This window comes from Rana temporaria, chromosome 5, assembly GCF_905171775.1.
Source record: "Rana temporaria chromosome 5, aRanTem1.1, whole genome shotgun sequence".
Lineage (NCBI taxonomy): Eukaryota > Metazoa > Chordata > Amphibia > Anura > Ranidae > Rana > Rana temporaria.
This window is the reverse complement of record NC_053493.1, coordinates 326889046-326908217: the sequence shown is the minus strand read 5'-3', so window position 1 is coordinate 326908217 and position 19172 is coordinate 326889046. Positions and strand designations below refer to the sequence as shown.

Sequence of the window (19172 nt, the reverse complement as noted above, 5' to 3'; positions counted from 1 at the left end):
CCATAGGTTAAATTTAAAACAAGATTGCTTTTTTTAAACCTATGGATAAATACCCGATGGGGCCCACACACGATCAGTTTTGACCGATGAAAATGGTCCATCAGACCATTCTCATCGGTTTAACCGATCGTGTGTACGCGGCATAAGGGTTTACAACCACTTCAAGCGGGATTAAAATCAAACCTTAAACAAATGTAAAAATGTTTGGTTTTAAAACTTTCTGTGTTACATTAAATTAATTTTGTCCTGTACAGATGGAAGAATTCAGGAGATTAAGAATGCATGTAAAGGGTGCAGATCTGGAAGATGAAAGTGATGGAATACTGGCTGATAACTTTAGACCCTCTCAGCCTCTTAGTGACAGGATTATTCGAGCAGCCTTTCAATAAGTAAACTGGGGCCAAAAACTTGTAAGTATCCCTTTCTCAAAAAAGTTTCTTGTATTTTATATTCCAACAAATATTGGATCACAGTTCATATATGAGGGCTGTTATGTCTGTATCTAATCCCTCAACCATAGTCTGCCCAGCTTCACACATAAGTGTTGCTGTAATGCAGGCATTTTAAAGCTCATTACTCCAACACACAACAATTTAAATGACACAGCAATGCACTTAATCCAGGCATTGTGGTGCACCATATTGAACACAAAAAGTGCAGGTGTGATCTATGGTCTATATCGATGCTTTGGCAACCTATTCAAATGAATGAGCTGCCCCCCCCCCTCTAAGCACTAACCTCACCCCAGGAGTAGGGTGACCACATTTCCAAACTACCATTCAGGGACACCCTCCCTTCCCAAAAATCAGCTTGTGCTGTAACGAATCACAGCACAGTGATTGGACACAAGAGGCAGGATTTATGATTTCTCCAATCACAAGAAGAGGGCGTTGATTGTGCTCCTCCAGGCATTTTTGCCCAGGACAAGTACTGTGGTGGCCTTTTTTGGGGGCATCAGATTGGCCCGCGGGGGTGGCTGTGTCAGTTTCATTCCAGGACACTGTATTGTCCTGGAATGAATGTGCCCGGGACAGACCTGCAAAATGCGGGACTGTCCCGGGCAACCTGTGACACGTGGTCACCCTACCCAGGAGTGATCCAGCACTGTGCCTGGCTGCAGGTGTTCTCTCCTCTCTCCCTCTTCACACAGGGACTGACATCAGAAAGAGCCATTGGCTATTCTAACTTAGTGAGGATGCACACAGCTTGGTTCAGGATTAAGCCTGCACGCCTGCCCCCATAGCAAGCCACTTGAAGACATAAAAGAGGAGGAGCCAAGTGCACTAGTGCGGGGCCCCAGAAGAGGTGGCTCAGGGCTGCTCTTTGCAATACATTGCACAGAGAAGGTGAGTATAAATTGTTTATTATTTTAAGAAAAAAAAAACAAAACCTTTAGGACCACTTTAAGGTGGAACATGTTACCGAGTAACATGATGCACCTTAATGCACAATACCGCCCACACCATTCCTTTTGCCCCCCCCCCCCAGCACCACTTTATTCAGCTGCTGAGCAGCATGGCGGTGAAGAAATACACTTTGTGACATCACTCTAGTCCACTGTCTACTGCATAAAGCTCTGCCTCTCAGTGAAATCATCCACATGCAGCCCAACACAATGCAGGAGTCAGGGGAACTGATGATCAAGACAGTCTGTCAGTGTATATTATAGCAGAGAGCTATAGAGCAAAGTCCTGGTCCTGCTTTGACCAGTGAATAAAAAAGTCATGACTCATGAGTGTAAGAAAGTTTCACTGCAAAACAAAGGAAGCACTGATGAGAAGCACTGCTGCTCTTTGAGTGTCTTAGATGGAGAGCAGACAGACTGGGGCAGTAATTGGGAGACCAGCATACTGTCACGGTTGCTCATATATTGTCACAATATCCTGTTTGTTGTCCCTATTTAGTCACAGTTGCCTGTTTGTCACCGTCACCGACATATTTTCATGTTTGTTCATTTATTGCCCACATATTGTCACCAAAAATTTTTTTTTTGCTTGTGTATTATAATTGTTCCCAATTTGCTTTCTGTGAATAGTAACAATTGACAGTTTGTTGTCGGATTATACACTTGAACATTTAAAGCCTGTGTCAGAATAACCATAATTTGCTTACATATAATGAAATCACCACTGTTTAGTGCAGGGGGGCCCAACCTTTTGAAGAGTGGAGGGCCACTTAAGCAACTTGGTAACCGGTCGCGGGCCACAATGAGTGGAGTGGGCGGATGACAGGTCTGTGTCAACTCTGCATATGCAGAGCAGACATGGACAGCCCACTCTACTCTATGGGCCCTCCAATCCAATCTTGTTCAGTTTTTTTTAGTGGATCAGAGTGGAGGTAGGCAGGTGTAAATGAACACAAACCCATTTACATCTGCTGCTCTAAAGAGATGAACGGAGGGTCGTATTGGGTCAGACCAATTGTGCAAAATTGGCCTAAGGCTGCTTTCACTCTGATGAGCTGTGGACCTGTGGCTTTGCTGCGGGTTAGCTGCATTTTGCAATAGACTTCTATTATATCCTGCAGGTGTGGTGCACTTTCTGAAAGCACACCAAACCCTCACGTAATAAAATAAATCTATGGCTTAGTGCAGGTAACCTGCAGATGGACTGAGTTTCCCCTGTGGGTCAGTTTGAAAGCAGCACAGTAACCACAGCAGAACAGATATGCCCATGTACACACTGTGATTTTAGTAATAAACTTACCTTTAATAACAGTCTTCCATTCAGGTAAAGCCAGCTGTTGCTGTCCCAGGCTCTGCACTGCAGCTGCTTGTTTCCTCTACCACCGGCTTTATTTACAACACTGATGCTCTGGGATGGCGGGTCGGCATCAGGAGGTCATGGGTCACATTAGAAGGCTCCCCGGGCCACTGCTTAGGCACCCCTGGCTTAGTGGATAATATCACTGAAATTTAGCCCCCCCCCCCCCTGTAACCCTGTCACTATCAAAGTGCAGCAATATTTTCCTTATGTTTTACCACAGTGCACAACAATGCGCTCCACTAGTAAACGTTTCAATTTTATCCTAATTAGTACACTTTTATTCTCGCCACGTGATGCTAATAAAATCTTGTATTTCTTTTTCTCAAACTAACATGATTATAAATGCGAATGCAGATACAGTGACATGAAGGAGTCTTCAGGTCATCATTTTTATTATGTACGTTATTGGTATTTACTTAATTTACTAGAGTACTATTGCCCCATATCTAATACTAAAAATAATGAAGCAGAAACTAAAGCTGTTTTCACTGAGCCATTGTCTCTTGTAGGTTATAGGTGGAATGGGATTCTTAAAACAGAGTTCCACCCAAAAGGGAAAGCTTGACTTGTTTGGCGCTTCGCCCCATCCATTGCCACATTTGGCACATTTTGGGGGGGTACCTGATTTTGACAGGTACCCGTTCCCACTTCTGGCTCACTTTACTGCGGCCCCCACTCTCTCCCCCATCACAAAGGGCAGCCCGATGAGCAGTAGGAAGCTGGCTGTGAAGCCACAATGCTTCACTATCGGTTTCCATTATCCAAGATGGCAGTGCCATCACCAGATAGCTGATTCAAGATTTGGCTTGGGTGAGGACACCACTGGATGCCTGGACAGGTAAATGTCCTAATAGTAAAAGTCAGCTGCTACAAAATTTCTATGTAGGGCTGAACATCTCTTTTTTTTTTCAGCAGGGATGGCCACACGCTGATTGGAATTCAGTCAGTCCCTGCTAATTCCAATTATGGCCAGCTTAAGGCCCCGTACACACGGACGGACAGTCCGCTGAAAACGGTCCACCGGACCGTTTTCAGCAGACATGTCCGCCCGGAGATTTCTGTCTGATGGTTGTACACACCATCAGACATAAATCTGCGCGTAAACAATACGCAGGGGCGTGGCCGCGCAGTCGCCACGACGATGACGCGGCGACGTGGGCGGCCTTGAAGTTCAAAGCTTCCACGCATGCGTCGAATCAGTACAACGCATGCGAGGGATGGCGGTCGGTCGGACATGTCTGGTGAGTCTGTACAGACGAACGAACACGTCCGGTGGACAGATTTCTTAGCATTCTAGGAAATTTTAGTCTGCTGGAAAAAGTCCGCTCGGACGGAAATCCGGTCCGGCCGGCTGTACACACGACCGGATCTGTCCGCTGAAACTGTCCATCGGACAAATATCAGCAGACAGATCCGGTCGTGTGTACGGGGCCAAAGGGTTCCCAAAGATTTCAGGGGGTGAGTGGCTGCTAAGGTTCAGTCCAACTGTCTACCTAGGACAAAAGCATAATTTCAAGTATTTATTTCAAAACACCAGTTAAATATTGACAAAGAGAAGGGTGGCATTAGATGCCAATCCAGTGCTGCAGTGTACATGATCTTACAGGAAACATACTGATGGCAGAAGATAATAGAGGGATGATCTGTGTGCTACTGCTTATTTACTGTCCAATCACAGGCTGGAGGCAGGGAGGTGACCTAATTGTATTTGTGTCACTGAAGCAGAGAAAATGTAGGCTACCCACCTGTCTGTGGTGTCTGGTAAAACTGTGTAAATCTCAGAACTGGATGGACAGAAAAATATATGATTTTAAATGTAAAACAGCCACCATGTATGTATTTCAACTCTATATTTAGCTGCATGTTGATTAAAATGAAAGCTTGGATCCTGATGGAAAATGGGTCAATCAGAAATGTTTAAAATACAAATGGGTTCCTGCCTCCTAACTACTTACTCTACTACTGTATTTTGTACTGACTGAATCCACTTATCATTCTTTTTTCCTGCTTTTTTTTTTCAGGAGAGCATCATGCCAGAAATGTTGGTGCTTTATCCATAAATAGCATGTGTTACTTGTTAGAAGTCTAGTCTGGAGAGACTTTGTAAAATCAGGGGTGAAGATGTCATATGTTTTACATCTGGAGAACGACTACAACACTATCACACTGGCTTTGTAAAACGTATTTTTTTATAAAGAAGTGAAGGGTTATTGCTTAGCTTAAGGAGAACTTCAGGCAACAGAACAAAATTCAGCAAATGTACATGATATCCAGTATGGTTACTATTTGTTGCTTAAAACATGAACTCCAGAGTACCTTTACTGACGTTTAGTTCCCAGCTGCTATACTAATTACTATTGTTAAATTTGGGTGTGTGCTTTGTGCCTCAGATCACATAACAGTAGAGGCTAGCCTGGTACTGCAGATATAAACACACCCTTGTAACACAAGCAAACATCAGGTTAGGGTAGCCTAAAATTCGATGTGGATCATTAGTTTATCCATCAGGTATTGAAACAAATTGAGGCACAGATTTACAGAATGTTTCTGGACTTATCTATTGCCAAATGTTATACTTTGTAGTTCTCCTATAACATTTTTAATGTTAGGTACTTTTTGTTTCAAGTTATATTTAAAATGTTTTTATCTTTGTTTGGACTATATCCTCTCTAGTACTTGTCAAATGTCCACCATGAAAATGCAGCAGTAGGGTCCATGCACGATAGGTGGCTAAAATAATGCCAGAACCTCTGGCAGAAAAAGCAGCATAAAAATGTTCATAGTGGCTCGTATTCCACAAGGGTTTTTAAGATTTTATGGGCTTTTGCCTTTATAAGGGTTTTTATTCCCCCAAAACATTCCCCACTGCATATTTTCATTATAATCAACATACACTTGAAAACGCTGAACGTTTCTGAGCATTTATGCATATCAAGTGTTTTTTTTCTGCTCCTCTAAAAACTTGGGGGCAAATCCACAAAAACGTAGCCTAACTTAAAGCGGTAGTTCACCCCCCCCCCGACACATTTTACCATCGAGACAGGCATTGTAGCGCGAGCTACAGTATGCCTGTCCCGATTTTTTTAACCCCGTACTCACCTTGTAGTCGTCCATCGTAGATTTCGGCTCCCGCGGGGAATGGGCGTGCCTATGGAGAGGGAGGATGATTGACGGCCGGCCCTGGCACGTCACTCTCTCCGAAGACAGCCGGAGTAGGTCTCGGCTCTTCACGGCGCCTGCGCACAGGCTATGCGCACGCGTCGTGAAGACCAAGCCTATTTCGGCTATTTCCGGAGAAGCGTGACGCGCCAGAGCCGGCCGTCAATCATCCTCCGTCTCCATAGGCACGCCCATTCCCCGGTATCTTCGATGGACGACTACAAGGTGAGTATGGGGCTAAAAAAAACGGGACAGGCATACTGTAGCTCGCGCTACAATGCCGGATTTTAAGGTAAAAGAAAAAAAAAATTTTTTTTTCCCGTCGATAGGGTGAACCCCCGCTTTAACTTTTACCATTTAAGTTACACTGGCGGAAAATTTCTACCTAAGTGCCCGATCCACAAAGCACTTACCTAGAAATTTTTGGCCGTGTAACTTAAATGTCTCCGGCGCAAGGCGGTCCTCTTCTGCAGGGGGCGATGACAATTTAAATGAGGCGCGCTCCCGCGCCGGCCGTACTGCGCATGCTCGTGACATCATTTTCCCGACGGGCAGCGCGCAAAATTACGTTATGCCGGGCTTTGTGGATTGCGACGGGACAATAAAGTTGCATCGGGTAAAAAAAAAGCTACGCGCCGAAAAATAAAATTCAAAATTTAAAAAAAATAGCGATCGAAAAAAAGGTCTGTTTTTACAAGGTGTAACTAGTTTACACTTTGTAAAAGCATCCCTAATTTTACCTATGCAAACGTAAACTTACGCAGAAAAAACAAAGCTGAAAAGCTTTGTGGATCTCCGTAAGTCCTCATTTGCATACGCAAAGCAGCATTTCAACGCGAAATGCCCCCAGCGGCGGATCTGACAGTGTAAGTGTCTTACAGATGTCAGATCTTCTGCCTACCTTTGGAAAACTGCTTCTGAGGATCAGTTCCAAAGATAGGCACAGGGATACGCAGGCTGAACAGCAGTTCCGCCTGCGTATCCCTTTTGAGGATTTGGCCCCTGATTCTGATGGAGTTTTTGTTCTGTCTGAAAAGGCTTCTCTGCTAATACGCCTGTAAACTCCCTAATGTGCATGTGCATGGACTAATAGACCAACATAGAAAAATTGGTTTAGGCCGAAGAAAAAAAAAAGGCCAAAAGCCTGTATAAGCAGCATGTTTTATGCCCACTGTGCATGGACCCTAAATCTGTAACAGCATATATTTATCTAAACTATCAATGGATTCTATTGTTAAAAAAATATATATATATAAATGGATAGTGTAGCAATATAGTCATTATAGTTATTTGCAGGATGATGGTAGATGGATTAAACTCAGCTGTAAATGTCATAGGCAAATAGGTGGAACTGATCCCTGTGTATGATCACAGGGGCATTGGATAATTATTTACACTTTACAACAGTTGACAGAAGGTTCAGCTACAGATCACACAGGAATATTATATACACATGCTCAAGTGCGCTCTGTCAGCTCGATAGAGAGAATGGGCAATTAAACAGCTCTCTATAGCAGGGAGTCCATGTATGAAAGTTTAACAGCAGCACAAGGTGTGTTGGTGGTCACAGATAGGCTGACTGTGGATGGCTGCCGGCTCATAACATGTTAGAAGGGGCTCTGCAGACAGTTAAACACAAAAGGCGCATGTAGGAAGGTATAAGAAGTTCATCCACTCCTGGGGGAAGGCAGGAGGCTCGCAAATGCTTCCTTGTTCTCAGAATCGACTCAGGGGCGGCTGCATACAAAGGAAGTGACATGTCCAGCTTTGAATAGGAGATCCCTCATGGTTTTTTTTTAGCAGCAAGGTATTGTATAAAACAAGTAACAAGTTGTTTATAAAAATAATATATATATTTTAATTCTGTGTATCAAAGTATTAAAAACAAAAGGCAAAAGAGCATAATTACATGGGAGTCATAAAAAGGCAATTACTTGTCGTAACATCAAGAACATAACTCATGGATAAAGGAACATTTGACACATGGAGTCAAAATTAGAACAATTAATTCATATGAAATTCCACATATATTATCCCTACGCGTTTCAACCAAGAGTTCATGGTTAACAGTCTTCTTTAGGGAAATATATTCAGTTCCTTAGTGAGAAAGTTGTATTTCATGGCCGATCAAATTGCTGCTCTTCTAAAAATGAACCAAGCCCAGGTGACTCTGAAGTGTCTCCCCGCACTCCAGGCCCCCCACACGAAGAAGCCCCACCCAGTTTACAAAGAGTCACCCCCTAGCAGCACTGGGGGAGGAAAGGGGACTCTTGGGGGGGAGATAGGGGGTGTCTTTTGGGGAAAGGGTGCAACCCAAAGACCACCCGTGATTTTTCGTATTAGGTCAAAAATTCAATATGTTCGATTAGTGAACAAGGTGTAATAACAGAAAACGCCTTCACGGGTTTGTTTATCTGATGGGCTTGGGGAGAGATTTTCCATGTGACTGTTTATCAGACAGCCTGCCAGCGATCTCATGGGTGACATGTCCAGCCGCTCCTAAGCTGATTCTGAGAACCAGGAAGTATTGGGAGCCACCAGCACAGCCGGGAACATCAGCTGCCTCTCCACCTGCGAGCCTACTGCCTTCCCCCAGGAGTGGATGAACCTCTTATGCCTCTTATACCTTCCTACACGCGCTGTGATCTATATGATCTTGCGAGTTCCAAATTGTCTGTCCTATATTAAAAATGTTTTAACATTGCTGCACTTAGATGGCGCTGCTCTCTTATCAGCTACAGATCAGCAGCTGCATGAAGCTCTTCTGGAATCCCCCCTTTGATCAACAAACCGTTCTAAAAAAAGACAAACTATAGAAATACTATTTCCTGCAAAGTACAGTCACTGGAGGATGCTATTGTTTGCTGGCAGAGTTTATGACACGACTAAAGTATTCATACTGTAATGTTCACATGCTGTATGTTTAATTTGTAGTATACTAGTACATGTAGTACATGCACATTTTGTAATGGCCAAAGCCAAACATGGTTAATGAAAAGTATAATGTTTTATTTATTGTTTTAATTGAAAATATGAGTCAATGTCATTACAGTGTAACTCCTAAGGAAAACAACGTTTCACAAAACGTACATATCTAATGGAATTTTGTGTAGATGGCTCTGAATTAGACATTCGAATGCTTCAACATGATTTTAATGTCATGCTGATTAACAATATTCAGTTTATCAATGGCAGGAGACACAGGTGTAGTTTTTGGTTGTAGCGGCAGCAGGCCTCTGTTGTATATTTCATGTATTTATATGTCCAAAAATTAGGTTTTTTAAATGAACCCCTTTCTGCCGACTGTCTCCCAGCCCTTTAAGAGTTCTAAAATTTGGGTGGTGGGACTGGGCATTTGGGTCATGTGATTGCTGTGATTGGCTGTCACAGTGGTCACATGATCAGTAAGCTCCCGATCGCAAGTATGCATGGTACCTGTCTGCTACCATGCTGGGAGCGCACTCTCAGCGCGGTAAGTTGTAAACACAGGGCCACATATATGTGGCCACTCAGAATCAAGGCCCACCCACTGAGAGGCCGCATATATGCGTATGGCCGGCGTCAAGGGGTTAAAGTATATCTGTAGCCAGTAGGTAATGGTTATGGCTCCTGTCACATTTTTATTGCAATCTGTGTCTCCTGTGGAAAGATTCACTTCCTATTTTTGTCCTGGTGACCATTGTTTCAGAGACCGAAAGGAAAGGAAAGCCAACTGCTGGTTGTCATCATAACAGGAGGTAAATTGATACATGGATACTTTCCACTTCTGGTGACAAGTGTCTAAAGTGTCTCAACATTTTTACCCTGGAGCAACCCTTCAAATAATTTTTAGGTCTCAAGGAACCCCTGCTAAAACCAATTTATCAAGGTCAGTGGGAAGATGTCCTCCTTACATTGTAGACAGAATGCTAGCCTTACAGATAGGTAAAAAAAATCATTGGTGTCATGCTGTTGACTTTACCAAGTGCCATAGCCCTGGAACTATGCAGGCACCATTAGATGGGACGGAAATCAGTAAGGCCGCGTACACACGGTCGGACAAAACCGATGAGAATGGACTGAGGTTCAGTTTCATCGGTCCAAACCGACCGTGTGTATAGCCCATCGGTCTGTTGTCTTTCGGTCCAAAATTTTAAAACATGCTTCAAAATCGAACAGATGGCCCGCTGCCCAATCGGTCCAAACCGATGGTTAGTACAGAAAGCATCGGTTAAAAACCTGCGCATGCTCAGAATCAAGTCGACGCAAGCTTGGAAGCATTGAACTTTGTTTTATTCAGCACGTCGTGTGTTTGACATCACCGCGTTCTGACCCGATCGGTTTTTGGAACGATGGTGTGTACGCACTTCAGACCATCAGGCCACTTCAGCGGTGAACCAATGGAAATGGCCCGTCGGACCATTCTCATCGGTTTGGAACGACCGTGTGTACGCGGCCTGACATCTAAACTCCTTCAAACCTTTGGAGGAACGTGAAGTCTCAACAATGGGACACAGAAGGCAATATACTTTATTCTGTATCTATTCCTTACTTAAAACAAATAAAAATAAAGGTTTTGTCTGGGGATACACTTTAATATTTTCTTTTTTTTTACTTACACATTTTAAAAGTTGTTTTTAACAATCTGTTTTCGTTGTATAGTTTGTGCATTTAAAGAGCAAAACAGCTATGTTATTATGTTTCTTTGTTATACATTTTAGTTTAAATGCAGATGATTGTTATAATATGTCTTAATTTAAAAGAAAAAAACATATAGAATGTTTTTTTTATTTAAAGTTACTTATTTAAGTCTGAGTTTTTTTTTTCTTTTAGAATTAGCTTTTCTGTATACTAATGTGATTAAAATAATATTTATGTTGACTTCTGTATTTAGTACAAAAGTTATTTCTAATAAAAGTTATAGTTTGACAGTCATCATACATTTTTGCTGAATATATTTGACAGTATGTAGTTTGTTGGTGTTTCGTATTAATTTGAGATGTTGTTTTTTTATTGCACCACACCTATGCATTACACGTTTGTTCATAATCCTCACAAAATATGATATGTCAGTTATTGATGGAGCGTGTTGGAATGAGCCATCCTCTGGGTGAAGTTACTGTTAAGTTACAATTGACCAATAAACCTTGAGATGCATACAGACAGCACAGACTATCATTTCAGGACTTCAGTTTTCAATCCTGGCATTTCCGTTGCACACCAATCCTTCCCGCTTTCTTTGTTGTAATTTGGTAATCTACACATGAACGGTCAAACCGATGAACGATCTGATGGACCGTTTTTATCAGACCAAACCGATCGTGTGTAGGCCCCATCGGTTATTTATCCATCGGTTAAAAAAATTCAATCTTGTTTTAAATTTAACCAATGGATACCTAACCGATAGAAAAAAAAGATCGTTTGTAGGCACGTCCATTGGTTAAAAATCCATGCATGCTCAGAATCAAGTCGACGCATGCTTGGAAGCATTGAACTTCATTCTTTTTAAGCACGTCGTTGTGTTTTACATCACCGCGTTTTGACACGATAGGTTTTTTAACTGATGTTGTGTAGGCACGACTGACCATCAGTCAGCTTCATCGGTTAACCGATGGAAAAATCCATCAGACCGTTTTCATCGGATGGACCGATCGTGTGTACGCGGCATAAGAATCCCAGCCTGTGATGCAGGAAGGAATTATGACATACCTACTGCAGGCAGGATTTCCAAAAATGTGTAAAGTTTGTAAATGTCCGTTATGGACAGCAGGGCCTATTCCTAAGTCAGACAAGATCGGCCAGTGGGGGGGAGGGGGGTTTAAACTGGGCACGCAGTGATGTCATGGCACCACTTGGCACCTTTCACAAGTTACAAAGCAGGACTGGATGGACACTGGGATCAGGTATGGGCCTCGTTGCTGTCTGTCCTACATGACCTTGGACGACCTGGAATGGGGCAAGTGATCGGGAGAAGAGGCAGGGGAGCCAGGCTCAGTGCTGGGGACCGGGTGGGTGAGTTTTCTGTGTGTTTCACCATTCATTATCCCTGGATTTTGCGAGTGTCCTGTAGGATGGATCTGTGATATGTAGGAGCCTATGTACTTCACCTGCAAGCACTGATCTGTACAATTAAAGAGACTCCATCACGAGATACATTTTTTTTATAGCCCAAAAGTTTCCTTGTAGTTGTAGATAGATCAGGAAAGAGATAACCCCCATTGTTTTATTTATTTATTTATTTGGACTCTCTCTCTGTGCCCCTCACAAGAGATTTCTCCTTATTTGGTTTTCCAGAGATACAGCAGGAAGTGAAAAGAAATCTTTACAAAGGGGGAGTAAATTTTCTATTTAAAGGGTTCTTAGGGCAGCAGGTCTCCTCATGGTATGATTTTACTGTCACTTCCTATTCTGGTGACAATAGTGACATTCTGGGTTTTCAGTTACTCTGGTCCCCCAAACACATGCGAGGGGTGAGTATCACACAAACAGTCTGACCAAAGAGACAAACAGAAACAGTGCTTTTGGTGATATAGAGAAGCAATGTTATTGGGGAAAGAGAGCGGGACAGTTCTTCCTTGGTGGAGGAGAAGAGGAGGATAAAGGTGGTGAGGAAAGCAAAAGAAAAGAGAGAGCCAACTAGACTGCCCTGCTGCACTTTAGTGAGAGATGAAGGAACCTGGGGGGGGGGGGTGGAGGAGTGAATACACTAAAGGTAATTGGGGACACTGATATAAAAGTTCCTTAGTGTATTTATTCTCTGAAAGGTGGTCTGTGGTCACCAGAGTCCCCTCCATATCAGAGTTCCTGGTGTTTGCCTTTAAATCAGTGTCCTCAGAATTCCCCTTTACATCAGAGTCTTTACTGTCAATGCACTGTAAGGCAGGACCCTGCAGACTCTGATGCAAAGGGGAACTCTGATGTAAGGGAGAACGTTGTGATGTATATGGAAACTCTGTGGAATCTGATGTAAAGGGGAGCTCTGTGGACTCTTGTGTAGGGGGGGCTCTTTTACATCAGAGTCCACAGAGTACCCTCCTACACTGTAAAAGGGGTACCCCGCAGACTCTGATGTAGGAGGGAACTCTGTGCTGCTGGGTTATAATAACCTGACCTTCATGTAAATGGAGAAATCAGTCTTTTGCCTTTTGTTATCCCCTAAACACATTGCTACTAGCACTAGCTAAGCGTTTGTAGCTTAAATATTGACATTTGCACAGTTTACTTTTTTGAAGTGGCAGTAAAAAATTGTATCTGTCAGTAAATTTCATGTATTGTGTCAGTAAAAATTTGGCGCCGTCAGTAAATTTCACTTGGGGAGGTGGGGAGTTCAGCTTCTTGTTGACTCTCAAATATGGAAAGCCGAAGTTCATAACATGAATTAGATTCAGTCCTATCTTTGAAATCTGAATTTGATCATTAATACAGGAAGCAGCAAGAGATAGAGGAATATGGAAAAAACAGAGGGTGGGTGCATCTTGTACTTTTCCTAATTACGCACCATCACTTAATTTAAACTGGACAATGAAACTTCTATTCCCCAAAACAAAGCAGGGTGACAGGAAAATTTCACTTTAATATGCCACCCAGAGAGAGAAAACACATATGTATAAAACCAGTAACCTCTTTATTTTACAATTAAAAAACAAAATCTGTTGCGTATTCATAAAATACAGCCATTTTAAGAGCAATTGTGGCTGAGAAGTATTAGAAACAACATGTGTTATATATTCAACTATACCTTGCTTATCCCTCGTATAAGATCAACTTGTTTTGCAATTAAATAGCTTCTTTAGAATCCACACCCATAGCATATACATCAGATGGTCCATTCTATAAAATAAATACAACTAATAAACATAGAATAACATACATACACAATATAACACAAAAATCTGATAATAACAATTACATTTGAAATATACACATCATGCTATATAATCTGAACAAAAACACAAAAAAATACATTTCTACAGACATAAATGTAGACCATCCCATACGCACAAAATAATGATAATTAAAAAGAAAAAAAAGGGACATAAGCACAGTCTCTCTACCTCATACCCAAAAGGTTTTTTGCATACTAAAAGAAAGATTGCCAACAGAGCCAACAAACGATTATACAGGGGAATAAGGGGGAGGGGGGGTTATATATTTTAAATAACTTAGAAAACTCACTAAACCTAGACTACAACCAAGTACAGTAGTGCCACGTACACACAATCCGACTTTTGACCGGGCAAAAGTCGGAATTTCTGACGGAAAAATAGTGAACCTGCTCTCTATCTAAGTCCGTCGGAAATTCAGACGGAAAAAGTCAGATGGGGCTTACACGCGGTCGGAATATCCGATGAAAAGCTCCCATTGGAAATTCTGACCGTGTTTACGCGGCATTAGAAGAATTAGGGATACCTACCACAATATACCAAACTACAGAAGTTTAACAAAAATCCTCCCATGTTAGCTAATGAGCTTCATTATATAGAATATACTGTAGAACTGTAAACACCCTGTAATACAATTGAAAAGTGAAAAGTCTATGATAGAATCACAATGAATATTGGTAGGCTTATCACATATGAATATCCAAGAGACCATGCAGCAGATAATCAAAAAGTACACAGTGGCCCAGATTCTCAAAGGGCTTACGACGGCGCAACGCCATGTACGCCGTCGTAAGTCCTAATCTGGGCTGTCGTATCTATGCGACTGATTCTTAGAATCAGTTACGCATAGATATCCATTAGATCCGACAGGGGTAAGGCTCTTACGCTGTCGGATCTTAAATGCATTTTTTTTTTGCCGCTAGGTGTCGCCTCCGTCGTTTTTCCTGTCGAGTATGCAAATTAGCTAGATACGCGAATTCCCGAACGTACGTGCGGTCGACGCAGTAAAGTTACGACGTTTACGTTAGGTTTTGCGCAGCGTAAAGTTGCCCCTGCTATATGAGGGGCAACCAATGTTAAGTATGGCCGTCGTTCCCGCGTCAAAATTTTTAAAATTCACGTCGTTTGCGTAAGTCGTCCGTGAATGGGGCTGGACGCCATTTACGTTCACGTCGAAACCATCCAGAGAAGTCATAAACATACCACCAGCCAACAGGTGGAACTGCAAGATCATCTGTAGCAAAGCAACATGGTGTTTTGGGTATCTACACTCTGTCAAACATCAGTGTGTCCCACCCCTCATAGCAATGGCCATATCTCAAGCAATATGCTCAAACCTATGGCCGGCCGCTCCTCTTTGTAACCATGTCCCAAAACTGTGGGAAGTGATGTTATACTTAAAGGGGTTGTAAAGGTAAAAAAAAAAAAATCCCCTAAATAGCTTCCTGCAGTCCTCCTTCACTTACCTCATCCTTCGATTTTTTTTTAAATGTCCTTATTTCTTCTGAGAAATCCTCACTTCCTGTTCTTCTGTCTGTAACTCCACACAGTAATGCAAGGCTTTCTCCCTGGTGTGGAGTGTCGTGCTCGCCCCCTCCCTTGAGGGGGGAGGGGGCGAGCAGGAGAGTCAGGACGCCCACTAACATACAGCTCATTTCTCTATCTGCAACGTAGAGAGCGTCCTAATTCTCCTGCTTGCCCCCTCAAGGAAAGGGGCGAGCACGACACTCCACACCAGGGGGAAAGCCTTGCATTAATGTGTGGAGTTACAGACAGAAGAACAGGAAGTGAGGAATTCTCAGAAGAAATAAGGACATTTAAAAGCAAAATCGAAGGATGAGGTAAGTGAAGGAGGTCTGCACTAAGGTAAAGGAAGCTATTTAGGGGAATCTTTTTTTACCTTTACAACCCCTTTAAGCTATACCCTTCCCATCTCCCATTCACCAGAAATGATGCACAGGCAGCCATGCCTGCACATTTCCCGGAATCGCCAACTGGGAGAGGGACAAAACCAAGGAAAGCCCCACTGACACAGATAAAGAAATAAGCAACCAGAATAAATAATAAATCATTAACCCACCAAACTACCAGAAGGATAAATTAATGTATTGTACATAGCACGACCTTCAGGGATTTTCACCACAGGGACATTGAAAAATGCTTTCTGGAATCTGGTTAAACTAAGATTAATGCAAATAAGTACTTTTATCACTATCTTAGTGTGTTTGGACAACATTAGTAGCCGATTTGTTTTCACTTGAAAATATTTTCTAAGAGCTGAGAGGGCTTGATCTCCCTCTCCAATAGCTCTATTCTCACCTACCTTGGAACCTTAAAGTACTTGTTTTATTCATCCATTCTAAAGTGTTCGCACTTCTCTCTTTACATGTTATAAAATGAATTAAAAACCTAAAGAGGGGAATACAATTGGCATGTAATAGTTATTGTAGGTTTGCATACTTGGAAACCCAGAACCAGAAATCTCATTACTAGTACAGGAAAAGTGTAAGAAACTGCCATCTGATTTCAATTTCCAGCAGCTACCAAAAATTAAATCCGTTTTTTATTGGACTGACCCTTTTAAGTTATGTACAAGTAGTAGACAGATATTTGTAAATGCTATTTGCACCGTTTAATGTACTTTCCAAGAAAACATTATTTTGTGGACCTTGATAGTCAAATATCTCCAGCTATTACAAAACCAATAAAGGGTGTGATGGTTGTTCATCATAATGAATTAAACAGTGCAAAATAAATTTAGAATTCATTAGCAATCGGGCCTTAAAGGATGAGGGCACGTTAAAATAAAAACCCTGTCACTTGTCCTGCTTTAACATTAACGATCATTTTTGAGCATATGTGACCCACCCAAGCAACAATGTGGGCAACTGAAGAAAGACCAATCCTCACTGGTTTAAGAAATGGAGGAGATTTGCATTGTGTCACCATGGCTTTGGGCAATTAAAAAGTTGAGCCAACAATTAGAGGTGGGGAGAAGGAAAATTCAAAAGGTAGCTTCAAATATACCTACAGACAGCAGATGAAGAGAGTTTACAGCCTGCCATCGGTATTCCCATGTGTCTGTGCCAGTATGGCCACAATGGTTAATGAGCTCTTTCCAGGGAGTGGTTCATTGTATTATGTGCCTGGTGCAGCATGGTTGGTTAAAGTTAAGGGGGTAGATCCACAAAGAAATTACGCCAGCGTAATTTCAAAATTCCCACTCGTATCTTTGTTTCGAATCCTCAAAACGAGATACAACGGCATCTCGGCTAGATCCGACAGGCGTACGTCTTCGTACGCCTTCGGATGCAATTTTTCGGCAGCCGCTAGGTGGCGTTTCCGTCGTAATCCGCGTTGAGCATGCAAATTAGCTATTTACGGCGATCCACGAACGTACGCCGGCCCGGCGTATTTTTTTCCGTTGTTTGCGTTCGGCTTTTTCCGGTGTATAGTTAAAGCTGCTATATGGTGGCGTACTCAATGTTAAGTATGGCCGTCCTTCCCGCGTACAATTTTGAATTTTTTGTGTCGTTTGCGTAAGTCGTTCGCGAATAGGAATTTGCGTAGAATGACGTCACCGTCGTAAGCATTGGCTGGTTCCGGTTTAATTTCGAGCATGCACACTGGGATACCCCCAGGGAAGGCCCATGCGCAGTTAAAAAAAAAACTTTGATTACGTCGGGTCACGACGTATTAACATAAAACACGCCCCCATCACAGCCATTTGAATTCCGCGCCCTTACGCCGCGAGAGATACACTACGCCGCCGTAACTTACGGCACAGATTCGTTGTGGATTCAAACCAAAGCAAAGTAAGTTACAGCGGCGTAGTGTATCTTAGATACGCTGCGCCCGGCGCAGATGTATGTGGATCTGCCCCAAGGTGTTTTGGCTGTAGGATGTAAATAAGCAAGGGCAGTCAGATCTCCCTGCATTTACAGTCTGTTAGTATTTTTAAAGTTTTGATGGGAAGGCTGAGGACAGGGGTTTAATGGACCTTAATTTTTAAGTGCATCTATCCTCTTAGCCCAATACCTTATATCGTAAATGTACTTTAATCGTTTTTAATTCCTAACTTAAAATTGTGCTGTGCAATAGAAATAAACATTCCCCTTTGGTATTTTCCTTTAAATTGTTACATGGGTGTAATTATCATTAGAAATCCCCAAAGTATTTATTTTTAATTGAAAATAAGGCACATACATTTATTACATTGTTTTATGTTTATTAAACCATTCAGGTTGCTAAAATAATATCAAGTTATTCTCAAGAGGAAATTCCCACAGTGCAGTATTTTATCTTTTCCTGTTCCATGAAAACATTTACAGTCACAATCCACGAATCTGTTAGCATTCTTATTCTTATTTTGGTGTTATCAAAATCATTTCATTTTCGTTGTATGGATCCAGTAAACGCTTAAAGCCTTTACCCAAGAAAATATATAAAAAAATGAAAACGTATAATAGATTAAGTATTGAAAAAGTTATTTAAACCCACAGAGCTGTACAAAATCTTACATTCATCCAGTTCTATTAATATTAAATTAATGCTTTCAGTAGCCATTTCATTTGTGAAAATGATTATAAAAAAAGTATTTCTAAAGTATGGTAAAATAGTATGCTGTTGTTTGAGAGGCCAATGCACTTTACAGTGAATAGTGGAATAGATAAAATCATAGTTTCTCTATTGAGTATACTTTCCAAAAATAAAGAAAATAATAATCATGAAAAGCTATGCATTGAAAAATTGAATGAAAAGGAAAATACAGTATAACTTTTTGTGTAAGGTGCTCTGGAGGTATGCTCAGAGAATAAATAAATAAATATCAGCGTTTTTTATCTTGTGTGCCAATACTGACACCCCTCTGGATAGCATTAGCTGCAATCATAGTTTAACTAGTTTAATAGTTTTTTTTTTTTTTTAATAATTTTATTATTATTATTATTATTATTAATAATATTGATAGAAAATAATAACAATATAACAACAATAATATTAATAATTTTCAAAATTTTTAAATAGTTTTTAATTTTAAAGGGGTTGTAACCCTTGTATTTTTTTCACCTTAATGCATCCTATGCATTAAAGTGAAAACTTCTGACACGGATCGGCCCCCCAGCCCCCCCCCAGAAGACCACGATCGGGGCCACACTGTACAAATCGAACTGCACAGTGGAGGCAAGTATGGTATGTTTGTTTTTTGTTTGTTCACTTTAAAGCCCAACTTCAGGAAACGTGAAAAATTTCTCTTGCAGTGGGTATGTACCTGCACTGCAGGAGTCAACTGTTCGATTAGGTCTATAGGTCATAAAAAAGAAGATTTACTTACCCTATACAGTATAGTCCAGCTATATAAATATATATGTGTATGGATATGCTATCT

The 19172-nt window shown here is 41.6% G+C and overlaps 1 protein-coding gene across 1 annotated transcript in view; it reads left to right on the top strand.

Annotated features, from left to right (window-relative positions):
* Positions 1 to 5763, top strand: part of CA8 (carbonic anhydrase 8) — a 121416-nt gene extending 115653 nt beyond the window's left edge. The window contains exons 8-9 of the mRNA XM_040354253.1: positions 255 to 410; positions 4787 to 5763. Coding sequence (XP_040210187.1) covers positions 255 to 389 — 135 coding nt within the window. The 3' untranslated portion in view covers positions 390 to 410; positions 4787 to 5763. The remainder of the gene's footprint in view (positions 1 to 254; positions 411 to 4786) is intronic.
* Positions 5764 to 19172: the final 13409 nt, after the last annotated feature.